The sequence below is a fragment of the Bactrocera latifrons genome, unplaced genomic scaffold, assembly GCF_001853355.1.
Source record: "Bactrocera latifrons isolate USDA-ARS-PBARC rearing strain unplaced genomic scaffold, ASM185335v1 scaffold_514, whole genome shotgun sequence".
Classification (NCBI taxonomy): domain Eukaryota; kingdom Metazoa; phylum Arthropoda; class Insecta; order Diptera; family Tephritidae; genus Bactrocera; species Bactrocera latifrons.
The window spans coordinates 114,240-133,037 of record NW_017537173.1 but is presented as its reverse complement, the minus strand read 5'-3'; the positions used below and the strand labels follow the sequence as shown (position 1 = coordinate 133,037).

Sequence of the window (18,798 nt, the reverse complement as noted above, 5' to 3'; positions counted from 1 at the left end):
TCGAGCTCGAAATATTTAATATATACATCCCCCCAGTTACATGTTGCCCAACAGCGCTACTTCGTGGGGAAAACCGTTTGGCATTCCTGCCTGTCAAATGTTCGTAGGGGGATGGAGCTGGTGAAAAAGATCGACGATTCGACATTCTGTACAAAAAATGACGAAGCCCCTACCAGAGTTATGGGAACTTGTAGTAGCTCGCCCGATATTACAATTGCTACTGGTGGTCTGACCTGGCGACCTTTGCTATTTCTCGCATCAAACCATATGACCATAATTATCTAAATCGAGAAGCCAGCCGATTTCGTTTCTGTGGACAACCGTACCTTCGTTAACTTTTACAAAGCTAATTGGGCCGGCTTTACAGAGTTTTCCGACAGCACCTTCAACGCTCTAAGCATTCCTATTCCAACGTATCCGTTGGCGAATGTCAATTCCGCAAGGTGATCGTAGCAGCTACCACTCGCTTCATCCCGGCTGGAAGAATGGCGTAAATCCGCCCCAACTTCCCAGCCGAAGCAACCGTTTAGTGCGACACCTTACTCCATGCCGATTCCGAGGATCCCCGAATAAGGGATCTCAATCTGGAGATTCGGCATAAGCGGACGAAATAGATAGAGGACCTGAAGTCCTGTAACCTCTGCACCGGTTACACTACACCCTCCGGTAGACAAAGCCAAACGGTGTGTTAACGGACGGATGCGCAAAATGCCAAACGACTGCCCGAAACTTACTTTCAGGGAGTCATCAACAAAGCAAAATCCTCCAAATCCACTGGCCCTGATGGAATAAACTAATGCTAAAGCATCTATGCTCGACGGGAGTAAGATATCTCACCAAGGTCCTCAACCTGTCGCTGACCACTCTTCAAATCCCCGATGTGTGGAAAGTCGGAAGAGTGGTCCCACTACTGAAAGCTAGGAAGCCCGCCAACAAATGGGAATCTTATCGACCGATAACTCTCCCCAGTAGTGAAGACTCTTGAGGCCTTGCTACGTCCGACCTTCGCTCACCACCTGAGCCTAGCTAGCCACCAGCATGGATTCCGAAATTTGCACAGCACTACCACAGCATTTAGCGTCATAAACGCTGAGATGGTTCGTAGCCTGACCGCCATTCACAGTGGAGCTATCAACACCTTCACCGACTCCCTTCCCGTGAATGGCGTTCTTGGAGTCAAACCACCACCTAATGCAGACGAAGAGCTCGAGTTGCCGCGAGAAACGTGAGTGACTCTAGCGCAACTTCGTTCTGGGTATTGTAGACGGTTGAACTCCTACTTATCCAGAATAGAGCCTGACATACCCAACGTATGTCCTGCATGCAACAAGTCTCCGCATGACACTGACCACCTCTTCGGATGCCCTATCAACCCCACCCATCTAACACCCTTTCCTTTTGGTCCGACCCCGTCGAAACAGCACGTTTCCTTGGCCTCCCATTAGATGACGTCGACGACAACACTGATAACCCTCACCGTCCCAACGGGGGCCGATAACCGTTAAAACAGCAATAACAACATCTGAAGAATCGAAGCTACTAATTTTCGAGCGAAAGGTTCTGCGAAAGATGTATGGTTCTTTACGAGTCGGCCACGGCGAATATCGCATTCGATGAAACCATTGTTCCATCCCTTTATGGAATATACGACGACTTTGACATAGTTCAGCGAATCAAAGGTCATGTCGTCCGAATGGACGAAAGCACTCTAGCTCTGATATTATTTGACGTAGTACTCGCCGGGGATAGCAGAAGAAGACCTCCACTCCGTTGGAAAGATCAGGTGAAGAAAGACCTGGCTTCACTTGGAATCTCCAATTGGCGCCACATTGCAAGAAGAAGACACGACTGGAGCGCTGCTGTTAACTCGGCTGTAACCGCGAAGGCGGTGTCTACGTCAGTAAAGAAGTTAGTATGGGCTCTTGAAAAATTAGGAAATTACTTGTAAGACATTGCATATTTAAAAAAACTGGAATACCAAATTAAACAGTTGGAAAACCCTAATAAAACAATATGGTGCAGAAAAACATATATGAAGAAAATAATCAACCTATAAACTACTAACACTGGAAATGGAACACGTCACAAAAAACATTCAAGACTAAAATACAGTTTAATCAAAAGAACAGGGGATATTTTAATAAAGAAGGAAAGAATTAATAATTAATAAACAACTCACATAAAACACGTGGGGTTCCCTATCAACAAAGCAAGAGCGACGTCACCCAATGTGTGCGCTACACAACTACATCCCAAAACAAATTGCACACCTGTAGTTTTAAGTATTTTTGGTAAAGTATAAATAAAAGAGTAACACATTATACCACGTCTTTTGTAATATAGCAATTACTCAAAAAAGAACGTTTGAGGTCTGATGACGTCGAACTAAAATACTTATATCTTTTACATGTAAATCACTCAAGGCTATGAAATAGCGTCAGTAGACTTTTCATGAATTTTTTTAATTCAGTACTATTTAGTAGTAAATTGTGATAAAACTGCTAAATAAATAACGAGATATAGAAATACTCTAATTAAATTTAACATTCAGCTTATAATTGAACGGCTCGTTCTCGTACTTTTAAGACTGCTACGTTTCGAAAATTAAATTGGGTATACATACCTCGGGATAGTTTTGTTTCTTTTTGTAAGGTTTCGGTGGTACAAGTGGACCAACTCTTTTTGGACCATCAATTCCACAAATAACATATTTATTTATCTTTTCAATTTCACCCGTGGGTTCGCCCTGCATTTCTCCATCATTTTTGCTATTTAGGTCGGAACAGTTAATGGCTTTTACTTCGTTAGACCTTAAAACAAAGTGTTCATTCCCAGTGGAATTTAAATTCGATGTGGCATTAGCACTTGACATTTCATTTTTCGCATTCAGTTTTAACATTAAAAACTGCTCTGGAAGATCCATCACGTAAAATTAAATTACGACCCTGCAACCAGAAAATTTTTAGAATAAAATATTTTGGTGTCATTCGGTCTTTTTGAAAAAAAACATCGTTATTACTTATGGTCTAAATGGCGTCACAGAATCTATTATTATTTATTAAATATAGTATTTAACAAAATATATAAAAATAATTTGAGTTCATTAATTATACTTTTTTTATGAAAAATTAAAGATGTTAACTGTGGATGTATTAAAATACCCTTTTTAAAAAAATTCCGTACAAGAACTTAATTTTGACTTAGGACGGCATGTATGACAGCTATATGATATACATTGTTTTCTGTTCTGAATAATTTTTTTAGAGTTTGTGCTCTTGACTCTCACAATTATTCTTGCAATACTTTGTAAAGATATTTTGTTTCTTTACATAATTTCATTTTGATCGATCATATTATAACGGGTGATCCAAGTAGAGGTACTTCTTTCAAAGCCCTTTTCCGGCAGATCACGCGTGATCATGGAAAAACTTACGCTTGAACAACGTTTACACTTTGTTACGAAAGTCGAACGTAATTACGAAAATTCACGCGAACTATTCGCGTCACCATCACCTATTTTCAGACCCAGCATTCATTATTGGACAATATTCCACCGAATAGACCACGCCAAGCATGCAATGAAGAAAGTGTAACTGAGACTGTACATGAAGACCGTTGAGTCTTTTCGGACTGACGTATGGAACGACATGGCGCATTTTACGCCGAGATCTTAAATTGAAAGCCTACAAAATACTGCCTGTGCAAGAACTGAAGCCGCTCGACCTTCGTTTCGCCCTATGGTGTCTTAAAAAGTTCCAATAGGATCCGCCCTTTTCGCGCCACATTTTGTTCAGCGATGAGCCCCATTTCCGGCAGGATAAGTATGTTAACAAGCAAATTTGCTTATTTAGGATGAAAAGCAACTTAAGGAGATTCAAGAGCTGCTATTTCATCTAAAAAAGACAACAGTTTTGTGTGGTTTTGGAGGCCGGTGAAATCATCGGTCCATATTTCTTCAAAAACGATGCCGGTGAGAACGTAAGCGTATATGGCAACCGTTATCGCATCATGATAACCGACTATTATATGTCTGAAATTGAAGCTCGAGATTTTGGCGACTTTTAACTTCAACAAGACCGCGCCTTTTCCCACACATCGCATTAATCAATGGATTTATTAAGGGAACACTTTAGTGAGCAGATAATTTCAAATGCAAACTTGGATTCTTTTAGAAACACTTCTAAACTAAATCTGAATAGGTATACTTCATAGCCGTGATACGATGGCTAGTGCGCTGAAAAGCAGAATTAATGCAGCCGCCCTTAGAAAACAATCACCAAGAAGCAAAAATTACCTTAGTGGTACAAGAAGTTTTTTAACCTCTGAAAATCGGTTATCAAGCTTTTCTTAACACCCCATATTTTTAGACTAATGACAGCTAGGCTTGCGCTGATGTACATCCCCGAGTTCTGGAGGACTGAGTAAATAATATTCATACTTAATGTAGGAAGGAAAGACCATCACTGGAAACCCGACTAGGATTATAGAGAACAGAATACACAATGAATTAAGATCAAATGTACTTATCACATATCTTTATATACCACTCAGCATTCATACAGAGCAGGTAGGTCCACTAATACTCCTCTGTAGGTCCAAAGCTCGAAGAAGAACGGAGAAGTTGCTACCTGTGCCTTTTTAGACATCGCAAACGCTTTTGAAATTGCGCCCCCCTCAAGAGGGCAGTGTCACCAGCAAAGTGGTTCGAAGTTCTTCTTCGTCCTTGGACAGCTGAGACCACTATAGAGGTGAATCTGATCCCTGCTGTGGAGTGGCATTGTGGATGAACTTTCGAGCTTTTAACGGATTTCATTTAAATGGCTAGTAAATTGCTTAGAAAAAATTGCAATAATAACAAAAGTTTGTAAGCAATGTACATTGCCTTCTTATGTTATTTTGAAGTTAAAATAGTTCAAATTAAAAACTTCAACACGACAGCAGATTAGACAGATAATTTTTTATTCGACGAATTAAATAATGTTTTTTTATTACAATACTGTAAGCAAAATATCTCCAGTCATCAAACAAACAGTCGTCGCACTCGCACTGACGACTTGGCACTCACGTCACTGTTGACAATCATAGCTTTGAAGTTGTAGATAATTTCGTCTATCTTGGAACCAGCGTAAACACCACCAACAATGTCASCCTRGAAATCCAACGCAGGATAACTCTTGCCAACAGGTGCTWCTTCGGACTGAGTAGGCAATTGAGAAGCAAAGTCCTCTCTCGACAAACAAAAACCAAACTCTATAAGTCACTCATAATTCCCGTCCTGCTATATGGTGCAGAGGCTTGGACAATGTCAACAATGGATGAGTCGACGTTGCGAATTCTGCGAAAGATTTATTTGCGCGTTGGCCACGGCGAATATCGCATCCGATGGAACGATGAGCTGTACGAGATATACGACGACATTGACATAGCTCAGCGAATTAAAAGACAGCGGCTACGCTGGCTAGGTCATGTTGTCCGGATGGACGAAAACACTCCAGCTTTGAAAGTGTTCGACGCAGTACCCGCCGGGGGAAGCAGAGGAAGACTCCACTTCGTTGGAAGGAGCAGGAGGAGAAGGACCTGGCTTCACTTGGAATATCTAATTGGCGCCAAGTAGCGAAAAGAAGAAACGACTGGCGCACGGTTGTTAACTTGGCTATAATCGCGTAAACGGTGACTACGCCAATCAAGAAGAAGAAGAAGACAACCAAAACCGATACAAATTCTGAATTCATGACACCTACTACTCTATTTGATCGGTTTCAATTCTGATTCCGACTACTATCAGATTACACATCACCCTTGATAATGAATTGTGATGAATTTACAATGTTCTTCTGAAAAATGTCTGCAATCGCTGTATATTGCTTCTCTTATGTTTGGAGTTGCGATCTCAAGCTTATTTAAACTATTATTATAGAAAGCTTTGATTGTTTGTTTGAATTGAACAGGCGCCAAAACTACTTGACGGATTTCAAAAATTATTTTATCGTTGGGACACAGTTCATTTCATTCGAAAGATATCATGTATTTAAAAATGTAGGTATTAGAAAAAAGTTGCCTGGTCGCAGGATTACCCCGCTTGGATAAGCTGCCCCTTATGTAGGCAACAATAAGGTACGCGAGGAAAGACAATGTCAAAACATAATTTCTTAACTCAAAAAACTAGCAGGAGAGTAATAGATTTGACGATTAATCAAAGCTTATATACACCAGAGAAGAGCTGTTCTCATTTCATACCTTTATGAAGCCGTCAGAATAACAATGTTGAAAATAGTACACTTTCATTTATTTTATGTAATTTGATATTTCTCTTTATTGACTTTCATTACCGAAAGTCTCAAGTACATTGCATTTAAGTCGGCTCAATTTGAGTTTGTTAGTGTTTAAGTGGCAAGCAAAAATGGCATATGGTTCGGTTTCGCCTGTTTACAAAAACGAATGTGAATCACCTCTTGTACAAACGGGCGAAAGCACCAAAAGACATTAACGAATAAATTTTTTTTGTTACATTCATAGTCTACAGATACCTTGTGCATATGTGGACTCGAAAATAAGGTGGACCGATTGCAAAAGATATTGGAATTAACTTCTGTTCTGCTTAAAAAAAGTACTCCTTCAAATTTATCAATATACTACTATTTATCCACAGTAAGGGATAATCTCAAATTTGTTTTTCTTAGCTCGCCACGGAACTCGTGTGCCAAGGTTTAGCTAGATATTGCAATTGTTACTTAAGTTATCCCTTGCACGGTATTTAAAGTTGAACCGAATGTAATGGGAAGCACACAGCACACAGAGAATGTATAAATATAGAGAAGGTGCAAGTTCGAAGTTGAACATTTTATAGGATTGTGATACGGAATTCACCTCACACCCACAGAATTCACGATGTGAAATGTGAATATGAAGGGAAATAATATACATATGTACGGCTCATGATACCATAGCATGTATGCGCAATCAGGGAATATTGAAGAAAAATAAGTTCTTTGCATTGCATTGTGATATTTTCATGCTTCAATTTTTCTTTCAACTTGTGATTTGATGTGTATGCAAATATGTATGCTTTTGCGTTTTGCCGTCGGCAATTTAATGTAGACATGTAAACATAATTATTATATGAATATAATTTTGTATAAATGCATGCACAGTAATATTTATAATCAATTTCGAAATGCATATTTAATAATTTCATTTGGTTTTTACATAATATACTATACTAATAAATATTTTTGTATTACGTTTCTTACTAATAGAAATTGTATTTATCACAACAATATAGTATAAATATGTACATATATTTGTATACACTTCCGAAAAATTAATACACAAGCATACAAACGTACATATGCGTACACATGTGAATATGTACCAACAAAAAATTGAAGCATTGTTCTACAAAAACAACAACTGTCTCAAATAGCATAAGCATGCCAAGTCAATATGGCAGCCGAATTGGCGAAGCCCAAATTTAGTAAATTTTAAACGATTTCATTCATAAACGCAGGCGCAAATTCCACAAGCAACCTCGCTTCATTCATAAAAGCAAACGCCGTAACATCTCTCCGAGCATACCTTTGCTTTCAAGCATCTTTTCTAAAAAGCATACATTGAGCATATTTCTGGTGTTTGTTCTAAAAAAGAAGTGAGAAAAGTGGCAACATAGTTGTTGTCGATTTACAATATTTGTCAATTCCAAAATATTTTTCCGTGGCTCTCAAAAATCCGCGTCGATATGTATGCAAGCTCATACATATGTATAAATATTTACGCTAGTTTTTAGGCGAAGCTGTTACAGCGGTAAGGGAAGCGGTAACAATCGGCGACCGTTTGTTAGTTTCTTTCGGCATAGCTCGGACTTTCTACCAACAACACAACGAGCTTCGGCCATTGGTTGACCGTAACAACGGAGATGCGAAAGATACGTTCGGCACTTGTTATTATGAATGTATGTACATATGTATGTGGCTCGCATTTGCTTTCGTAAACATACAGACAAATGTGCCAAAGAAAAAACAAATGTATGCCATAAAAATTCTATTGCTACAAATATGGAAATGATAACGAAATAATGCGAATATGCTTATTACAGTGAACTCGGGAAAACGTAAACGCTCGTTTACGTCAAATCGTTTTTTACATTGCCTACACTAAAACGTCAACTCTGAATTAAGCAATATTTTGAAATCGGCAGCAGTTAAAATACACAAATTTGAAATTGGGGATTCCTCTTATAAGTAGAGTAAAAAAAAGTAGTTGCAACTGTACAAATTATCTTTTTTGCTTTTTTGTTCTCGTAAATATCACATTGCCAAAATGAGCTCAAAACAATCGAAATTGCTAAAATTAAAAGAGGAGGTTTATTACTATTGTGAACCTTTTCAGGTTGTAACCTCCCATTAGCAGCTTGGCGTGTCTCACACCATGAGTTTGTCRCCAGTGCTCTTCCCTGCCTGCTCTTTCCTTTTTACGGAGCAGCTCCTTGATGGTGTGGGGGGGTGTGGGGACCCACTCCTGTGAAGGGTTCGGGTCCTACCATCCTGGTGGAGGCTGCGGAGCGGGCGAGCTCGTCTGCCAGTTCATTGACGGCTATACCTTTGTGACCAGGCACCCATATCAGGTGTTCCTGGTTTCTCTCCGCAAGGCTATTCAGGCTCTTCCTGCACTCCTGCACTAGAAACGACTTGATCTCGTAAGAGGAGATCGCCTTCAGCGCCGCTTGACTATCGCTTAAAATAGCTATACGCTCCTTGCGATAGTTGCGATGGAGGTTAATTTCTATGCACCGGCTTATAGCATACACCTCTGCCTGGAAAATGCTCGGGAACTCCCCCATGGATACTGGGAGCCTAGTGCGTGGGCCCCTAGTGCGTGGGCCCACAATAGTACTGTTCCTCAACAACCGCTCGAGGTTGGAGTCGTTCCAATCCTCTTTGCGGCCGAGCGTGACCTTAAACCTCTTCCTTCGGTGTACCTTTTTAGTAGTACTATCCCTCGGGAGGAGGACCAGTGGTAACTTGCCACTTATCTCTTCCATCCTCCGGGATGAGACTATTTTTAATTTTTCCCACCCCTCTGCCTTTATTTGCAGAAGAGTGTGTTTGGCTACCAGACCGATGACCAGATGAAGCGGAGTAAGTTCAAGGAGAACCTCCAGTGCCGCCGTTGGACAGGTTCGCATTGCACTCGTCATGGAGACACAGGCCAGCCTGTGCAGCTTCAGTAGTTGTGTCCTAACCGATGTTTGCGACGCTACTGAGGCCCAGGCTACCGCCCCATATGTGATTATCGGTCTTACTATCATGGTGTACAACCATCTAACTATTCTTGGCGTTAAACCCCAGGACCTTCCTGCCAGGCGATTACACACCAYTAAGGCCTTTGTCGCCTTGACCAACGTCAGGTTTACGTGCTGCTTGCACCTCAGCGTGGAGTCTAACGTTAAACTGAGGTACTTAACACTGCTGGTCATCCCTATTTCACTACCTCCCAGTAGGAGATTCCTGAGGCCGGGTAGGGTCCTACGTCTTGTAAATGGGATTACAGACGTCTTGGAGGGGTTGATATTTAGTTCAACCTCTCTGCACCACCCCTTCGCTAGGTTGAGACCTCTTTGGATCAAGTCACAAAGAGTGGCTTCAAATCTCCCTCTTGCCATAAGGACAATGTCGTCCGCGTACCCTTGGCATTGGATTCCATTGTCTGTTAGCAGTGTTCGCAGTTCGTCCACAACAAGACTCCATAGCAGGGGTGATAACACACCCCCAGTGGTCTCAGCAACCCTTGCGCGCAGTACGGCTTCTATCCATCTACGCACTGGTGCCGCCACATTCCTTTTCTCCAGTGCCCTTGCTACACTCTTGTGGGACGTGTTATCAAAGGCTCCTTCGCTAACTAGGAACGCGCAGAGCATCACCTCCCCATGCTCCAKTGAACTCTTTATTTCAGAGGTCAGCTGGTACAGAGCAGTGCTGGTAGATCTGCCSGCTCTGTAGGCATGTTGAGCCGCATGTAGCGGTGAACTCTTTAGCGCCTTCATCCTTATTTCTTGATCCACGATCTTCTCCATGGTTTTCAGTAGGAAGGACGTTAGACTTATCGGTCTGAATGAGTAGGAGAACGAGTAGTCTGTGCTTCCTACCTTAGGTATGAAGATCACCTTCGCTGTCCTCCATACCTCAGGGATATACGCCAATGCGAGGCTCTCTCTCAGCAGTCGATCTAGGTGGGGCAGCAAAAGCTGCTCCCCCTGTTGCAACAGCGCCGGAAAGAGGTCATCCACTGCCGGAGACTTGAAGCTCTCAAACGAGGCCAGCGCCCACCGGATCGAGTCCGCCGTGAACAGCTGTTTGGCAATACTCCAATCCTCGCGGGATGGCCTGTGTTCGATCACCGCTGGACAGCGGTCCTCCCGAACTGTCTCCGGGAAAAGGAGGCAATAGCTTCGGATGAGCATTGATCATAAGATTCCGTCATTGGCGTGGTTTTTCCATAAAATGCAGCTCAGCATACGTCTCGGTGGTGAGTTTTCTTTTGGTTATATTTGCTTAGATTAAACAGATAAAAAATATGACATTTTTGCGTTTGTTGCAATAAGTTCTATGATTTAGCATTAGCACATCTTTTTGTAAAAACACAGGCGTTGATTTTTGTTTTTTTTTGTATTAATTTTATATTCAAGTTTTGAGAAATTATTAATTTTCAAAGCCCTTGAGATAATGAAGGATGGTAGATATTTCTTAGTTTTTAACAATAATTTTTTTATTATAAACATTTTCAAATTCAATTTTAACCAAAAAGAGGCAATAGTACCATTTCTTCATTAAATTTTCCAGTCAAATTGTTGCTACAATAATTGAAATTACGCTGAACAATAATAAGTGAAGCAATTTTCAACGGATGATTATGCGATGTCCTTCCAGGATCTATCGAGATAATTTTCGTGTTCATTTTCATCAACAGCAGCGAATGATTTAAAATACGTCTGATTTCTGACGGCAACGCTTAATTATTAATAATTTCATTAACTTATACAACACCCTGATGAAGTCCGATTAGTCAGTTATGATCCAAAAAATAATTTTTGCTTTCAGGAATATAGTCTCAATTCATCAAGTTTTTTCGAGACGCACCGCGTATTTGTTGCAACTTCTTGCTACCATTCAATATCAATGTCTAAAAATTGTAGGATATCTGAGAGTGGAAAATTGCAATTGTTCGCACATATTTATGATTGCTATGGTATGATTCCTTAAACATACGTTAATCTTATTGCTTTAGGATAAGCGAAGAATATCCGAGCTGTCAGCAATCCCAGACAGTAATGAGATAGCACCATTGAAAACTTCATTGCTGCCGTATAAATCCCGTTGTTGTTGTTTTTTTAACTGTTATTTAAACGTCGTTAGGATTGGAAGAATTATCTAGGTTCGCGTCGTCATCATCTGACGGGAGGCCCAAGAAACGTGCTGTTTTGACGGGGTCGAACCAAAGGGAAAACGGTGTCAGATGAGTGGGGTTGGAGGGGCATACAACGCCGGACATGTGTTGTATATCTATCGTATAAAAACGGTGTCCCCGTTACAATATCCAGAACGAGGCTACGCAAGGGTGCCTCTCGTTTGTCGCGGCAACTCGAGCTCTTCGTCTTCAATGGGCTGGTTTGACTCCAAGAATGTCATTCACTGGAAGGGAATCGATGAAGGTCTTGATGGCTCCACTGTGATCGGCGGTCAGTGCTTGTCGAAAGTTAGTTGCGTCCGAGGTCCGGTCGGCGTATTGTTCAATGTCGTCGACGTAATTGAGGAAAGACCTCTTTATGTTCCTAGGAGGCGGTTCTGCTTTAAACAGGTGGCTGCAGGGGTGATTTCTGCGAAAACATCCCAGCAGGAACTGCTTACTATTGTTCTATGCTTCGAAAATATTAGTAAATCATTACGTGCATATCTTAAATTTTAATCGAATTTTTTCTCATCACTGCAGCTAATTATTGATGTTGCGTTTTGTTTGTTATAAATATCTGTGCGTTTCGCCCATAATCTAGTTCAGTAGCCGAAATGCCTTGGCGATTTACCTGTCAATGCGTTTTCTGCGTCTTCCAAAAAAAAACCGCCTTGTCAAAAACGCGATGAGTACTATCGATCAACTACTGTATCCACCAGGGGTCGAATCGTTACATCCAAACATACGAAAGAAAATTACGTGATACGTCAATCGTATGCGGTGATTGGCATTATGGCATACTATAGCAAACGGACCGTAATGTATTTTCAATTCACACTAGTCTTTAAATTCCACATTGCTTTGGGTCGTATTTTTAACTGTCAAAACTGTTGTAAAATTTTCAGTTAACAAACAAAATCCCATTAAATATTAAAGTGGATCGAATTTTGTTTTTTTATTTGAGCTCTAGTGAAAGTGGTGGGGGTAAATAGTGCGGAGATAGCTAAGAGATCGTAGCAATAGGGTAAGTATAAAAAAAGACAAATTATGAATCCTCATTAACAGAATTTTCTTTGTAGATGTATCGTTGAACAAAGCATTGTAATCTTAAAACGACGTGGGGAATTTTAGGGTATGGCATTCCACAAAAGTGGAAGATTTGCTAAGGTTTGTGCGGCATTACAGAACATCTGCATGAAATTTAAAATAAGTTTTGACCCTCAAAATTGCGATTACACACACAAGAGACAGGCACCGGGGTAGCGAACCGCAACCGACCAAATGATAAGAGACCAAATAAATTATTCTTTAATATATTTAATTCAAAAATAAGTATGTCCTTAACCTTGCAAATAATTTTATTTTTAATGCAAACTAAAATCCAAAAATTTTGTTCAAATAACTTTTTTTTAACTTTTAATGAGATATTCCATTCAATGGTATCTTGTTTATGCTCTTTATTACTAAAAATATATAAATTTATACAAAAAAAATCGCTCAAATGTTCATAAATTTGTCTATTACGATTGGCATTTTTCATTCGAATGACATTTCGAACGAACGGATACGTTTATATACTTTTTCACGTTTGGCATTATGCCAGATTACGCTAGAAGCTTACGATAACGTATGTCATAATACGAAAAATATACTTTTACGTAACGAGTTCACGCATGCAACGATTCCATTCCAAATTTAGTTCTGTGAGATTTTTTCTTTATCTCTAAACTAAAATTTCCGCTAGGTGGAACACACTTTAAGTCGATCGAAGAGATAAAAAAATTCCACTGAAGGCCAAAAAGTGCTTTTGAAAAGTTTTTCGAGAAATGGAAAACTCATTGGCATAAATGTATGATATCTAGTGGGGATTACTTTGAAGGTGACAAAATAAATAGTGATGAATAATATTTTGCGTTTTATTTTCCGAGTACTTTTTGGTCAAAATCAGGGTTTTTATTTATTACTCCGTAGCAGCAAAATTTCTTGAATTATTGATATGCTATAGCTACCGTTGACCGGAGCCGAACCATACAAAAGTATGTTAAAAAAACTATAGGTGTAGCAATATCCAAAAATGAAGTGCAAGTGAAGGTAGTAGAGCGGAGCTTACTTAAAAATTTCATGTGCTACAGCTTTCACATGTGTAGCATAGGTAGCATCACACAGCTATTGGCAAGGTACAGTAACTTTTGTTTTCATATGTTCGTATATATAGGGATTGTACTGATAATTGTTCCTGAACAAGAAAAAGTTGAATCAAAATTTGAGTTGTATACCTGAACCATTCCACAGAACAATGCAATATGTAAACGGCAATAATCAAGTTTGTGTTTTCCTAAAGTTAAACAAACTATTACCATATGATTGGACATATGGCGTGAGATGACGCTTCTTCTGCTATACTCATGCCCTTCAATACATAGTAGTAGAAAGTCGACTTTTCTGTCCTATGTCCCTTTGTATGCTTAAATTTTAGGCAGTGATTGAAGAGGAAGGCTTATATGTAGAATAACATCAATTAAATAGCAGAAATACGGTTATTTTTGAGATTTCTAATGTGATGTCGTAAATTAATTAATTTTTCTCCGCTTACATTGCAAACGCAAGCGAAACCCTACGAGATTTATCAAAACAATGTACTATGCAGCGTTTGAAAAGATACGCTATTGCCTGAGGGCGATATGAAAGCAGGGCTCATTTATAATTTCATGTGCTACGGCTTTCGTAGTTGTTTGCTGTTTTTTCTGATTTTGTTATTTTCTATCATTAATGAATGAATTGAGACAAAAATTTGATAACATTAAGAGCATATAGCATCAATAGGAACTATGTCAGTAGTGTGTGGACATTGCTTGGCATTGAAACTCAAGGACGAATCGAAAGAAATGTGTTGCTTACAAGGAAAAGCTAAATTAGAAGAAATTCTGCCTCCACCTGAACCACTTTACTCTCTTCTTCCGAGTGATCATCAAAAATCCAAACAATTCATGCGCAACATACGCCGTTATAATAACTCATTTCAAATTTTAGGAGTAAGATAGTCGTTGAACTTGGGTTCATGCCTACATTTAAAATTCAAGGGCAAGTGTACCAATTAGCTGGCAGATTGTTACCACTCCTTAAAATTTCTGATATACTCGTATTTTATTGGAGATCCACAGCCAATTGATAGAGATTTGATTAGATCTCTCGAAGATATGTTACATTCTCATAATTGATACACATAGTCTTTCAAAACTGCGATTGAGAGTCTTCCAGTAGATACTCCTGACTTTAATGTCATAATCTATGCAAATAAAATTCTTGTTAGAGAACACAGAGGACGATACAATGCGCCTTCCACGAGTTAAGTAGCAGTGGTGATAGCTGGACAGCAATTTGACAAAAGAGATATTGAATTGCATAGTCGTGATGATAGTTTACAAAAAATTTCTGAGCCACACAGATCTTATGACAGCTTAAAATATCCTTTGATACTATGCCGTGGAGAAAATGGTTATGCCATTAATATTTCTCAAGTTGACCCAATAGGTGATACACCTCTGCGTAAACAAAGTGAAAGTCCTGTATGAATTACTTTTGGCACCGTATAATGGCAAGACATAACTATCAACAATTGATATCAATGAAGCGAAATTGTTTTTCATTGATGCGCCACGATTAACAGGTCAAATATTTTTAATATATCTGCTTTCAAAAAAGTGAGATATACCGAAAAAATTTAGTTAGCTATTGCGTCATCCGGCATTGCCACTACTCTTTTGGAAGGAAGCCGAACTGCGCATTCTACATTCAACCTTCAATTGAAAATCGCCACCGATGATAATAGCAGCGTCAGCAGTGTTTCTAAACAAAGCAATAAGAAAAATTAATACGTGGCTGAGCAGCTGAGCAGGGGGCAGGGGGTGAGCACCCCTTCAACCCTTTTACGTATTTCCACGCGTCTGACTCGTGATACCATTTTTGTGCCTAACACGATTATCACGAATCGGACTAGTGGTGTGTAGAAGTGTACATTTGATGAAAAGAGAATGGAAATTTCCCCATTATTTGCAGCTAATAATGTAAACAAAAAACATTGTTGCATGAGTGCATTATCTACTGCAGATCAGTTGTGTAATTATACATATTTTTTGTTACGCATTAAAATTAAATCGTAGTATTTTTGTTTTGCGACAGTTCGTAAGCATCAAAACTGGTTTGTTTAGTGCAAGTTGTGTGCGAACAGCTGGAAGCGAATTTCGTTGGGCTAATTGATACATCAAGGGGTTAATAGTCTGGGTCGAAGCTACCATATCAAACCAGACGTCTGTGGAAGCAATGGATAGGACAATGAGGGATTTGCACAACGAAAATTCACTTATGAGTGGATGTACAACTCTGTTCTCAGCAGATTTCCGTGAAATCCGACCAGTTGTGACACCCCGTGCTGACGAAATAAATGCTTCCCTTAAAATATTAAACCTTTGGCCACATGTGAATAAATTAGAGCTTAATACTTTTATGAGGGTTTCGTCATCTTTACGTGACAACAGACTATTTCCAGAGATGCTTCTAAAAGTTGGCAATGGAGTGTTAATACAAAATGAGGGAAGGATTGATCTAGAAGACCTTTGTGTTTTGATATACACCAAACAAGAGTTAGTCAACAATGCCTATCCTGACATTGATAGGTTATAAGACAATATCTTGGTTTAAAAAAGAGCGATTCTGTCACTAACTAACAAGTAGATAAGGTAAGAAACCTGAATCCACTATTTTTCAAATGGCCAACTGTATTGTTCTTTCAAGAGTAACGTCCAGACAAGCTGTGAACGTTGTATATAGGGTCATTCTGTAATATATTAATTGTTGCAAAAATAAAAAAAATGGTAATAATGTAGTGTATGAATTTAGACTCCAAAGACAGTAGAAAATCTTTATGGTATAGGGAAAGAATAATAGTTTTACTCCAAATATAACGCAAGTTCATAATCTAACAAAAACAACGAATTGTTGCTGATAACATAAGTTGTTTCACAAAAATGCTATATTTCATTAATAACTAATATAAATCATATAGATGGTTGTAGTAGAGTTAATTTTTATGTGTCAACTACAGTAAAGCGTGGACGGGTCATCTACTTTATACAATTTAATAAGAAGTACACATTTGTATGTATCAACAACAATATACGATACAGTATTATGGAGAATGTGCCATATTTAGGTATTATTTATTTCAAGCGATAAGATATTTGTGAACATGTTACACCGTACGTATTTATGTATGTATGTATGTACTATGCTTTAAATGATTTACAAATTTAATAAAAAATTTAGATAGCTAATTTATCTATTCCATTCTATTGTTGTCATCATTAATGAAATCCTTGATAACAAGGAGCAATCGGAGCCGCAGGTTTAGGCTAGTTTTATTATTATAACTAAGGCAATTTTCAAAGTTAAAATACTAATTCATACAATAGCCTCAATCACCAAGTTAAGAACTAATCATTAGAACTATGAGTTGGGCACTCAGTGCCCATTCTCATCTTTGATATTGATTTCCAGAGGTTTGTGCAGTCCAATTTGACTTATTTTCAGCATTGCGATAAACTATAGTAAGAAAGTAACGGCCCTCAGTACTCAAAATATTTCTTCATATATTTTGTATGAAGAAGCGTAATTTTGTAACATTTTTGATGATTATTATGAATTTCTAATTAGTTTCGCGTAAAATTTTCAAGTGAATAATTCATTTTTAGTTGTGACAAATATAATTTTTTGAAATTAGTGAGGAATTGGAGATTTATTTGGCCAACCTATAACGTGAATTGCCGGAAGATGAGGAGAATATTTCTAATTATTAGAATGCTGATGATAGCGATGATGATGTTAGTGGATGAGAACCTAAATTTGGTCCGGCTTCGGAGATGATAATGCTCAACCCATTAGAGATCCACTTATCGAAGAATATATCCGCGAGGAGACTGTTGTAGAACTGGACCGTGATGAAAACAGATTTCATTTGTCAAATTCGGTTATTGAGGGTAATTGTGGAGAAAAATATTGTGGTTTGGGAAGGAAACAATCAAACTGTATGGTGGTTAAAGCCAAGGCAAAGTGAACAATGGCGATCGGAACTGGCATTGGCAATGGCTAGACAATCAACATAACCATTCATGGAAACTTTGGATCTAAAAGCGATGCCTTCATACGCATCTTCTCAGCGTCTTTTGTTGGAATAATACAGTCAAATATACATCAAACAGTTCCAAAAAAATAAGATATTGACAAGACCCAACTGCCAAAACTATTTACATCCTTTGAAGAAGTTAACAAGACATGCTCATGGCAGCGATGATGTAAATCCTGTAACAAAAAAAAAAAAACCACAACTCATACATGCTTTTAATGATCATAAAGGTGGTGTTGACGTGAATTCTCTGACAAAATAAGAGCAAACCGCTAGATATTGCTGGACTTCCGCTCAGATTATTTGATTTTAGTCACCCTATGTGGAACACCAACTGCAAAGCGCAGAATGTTTTTCAAAGAACTCTCTATGGAGCTAGCGCAGAATAAATTACAAAACCCGTACAAAAAGAATTAATTTGACAACTTAAATTGCAATGGACTGGATACATTTCGAACATGTTTATGCAGTGGCGAGATTACGTCCAGCAAGACAGGTAGGCTTCCCTAATTCTTTTTATTTCAAAACTAGTTCATTTTTAAATATTTTTCACCATTTTCTTTTCTTGCCACAGATCAAAATTTTGAAAAAGCAATGTGAAACCTGCAAAACTGCGAGGATCGATAATAAAACAATAGCAGTTTGTGATCATTGCCTTATTCCGACATGTTCCAAACACAATATAAGGACGTGTGAAAAGTGCTATTTTGCAAAATACAGTGGGTACGAACTCAGACAATAATGAATAATGGACAATACTCCAACAAAGTCTACAATCAATCAAAAACACAGCGAAGAATTTCACCGATTTGAGCACTTCGTAATTAAAAATTCATTTAATTTTCATATTCTTATATAAAAAAATACCTTTGTTTCTAACAATAAACACAAGTTTCATTAAATTATTTAAAAAAAATAAGCGAAATATTGGCGTTTCTATAAAAAAAAAAAGGTGTTGTTAGAAATACTCAAGACATTTATGTATATACAACGCAATATTTGTAACTGTAAAATCCCGTTGCTTGCGAGCAACAAGTTTCTCTTATATATATGTGTACATTCGAATTTAACCTTTAGTCTGAAATAAACTGTACAACTAAGAGGTTATGGGCCGAGACTAGTCCCGAAAAAAAAAGATCGTGTGGCAAAATTTGATTATTGTGCAAGTGACTGATTAA

General features: G+C 38.5%; 1 protein-coding gene across 1 annotated transcript in view; it reads right to left on the bottom strand.

The window, feature by feature from the left end:
• Positions 1-18,798, bottom strand: part of LOC108973983 — an 89,100-nt gene that overhangs the window by 5,359 nt on the left and 64,943 nt on the right. Inside the window, exon 2 of the mRNA XM_018941557.1 lies at positions 2,624-2,945. Coding sequence (XP_018797102.1) covers positions 2,624-2,923 — 300 coding nt within the window. The 5' untranslated portion in view covers positions 2,924-2,945. The remainder of the gene's footprint in view (positions 1-2,623; positions 2,946-18,798) is intronic.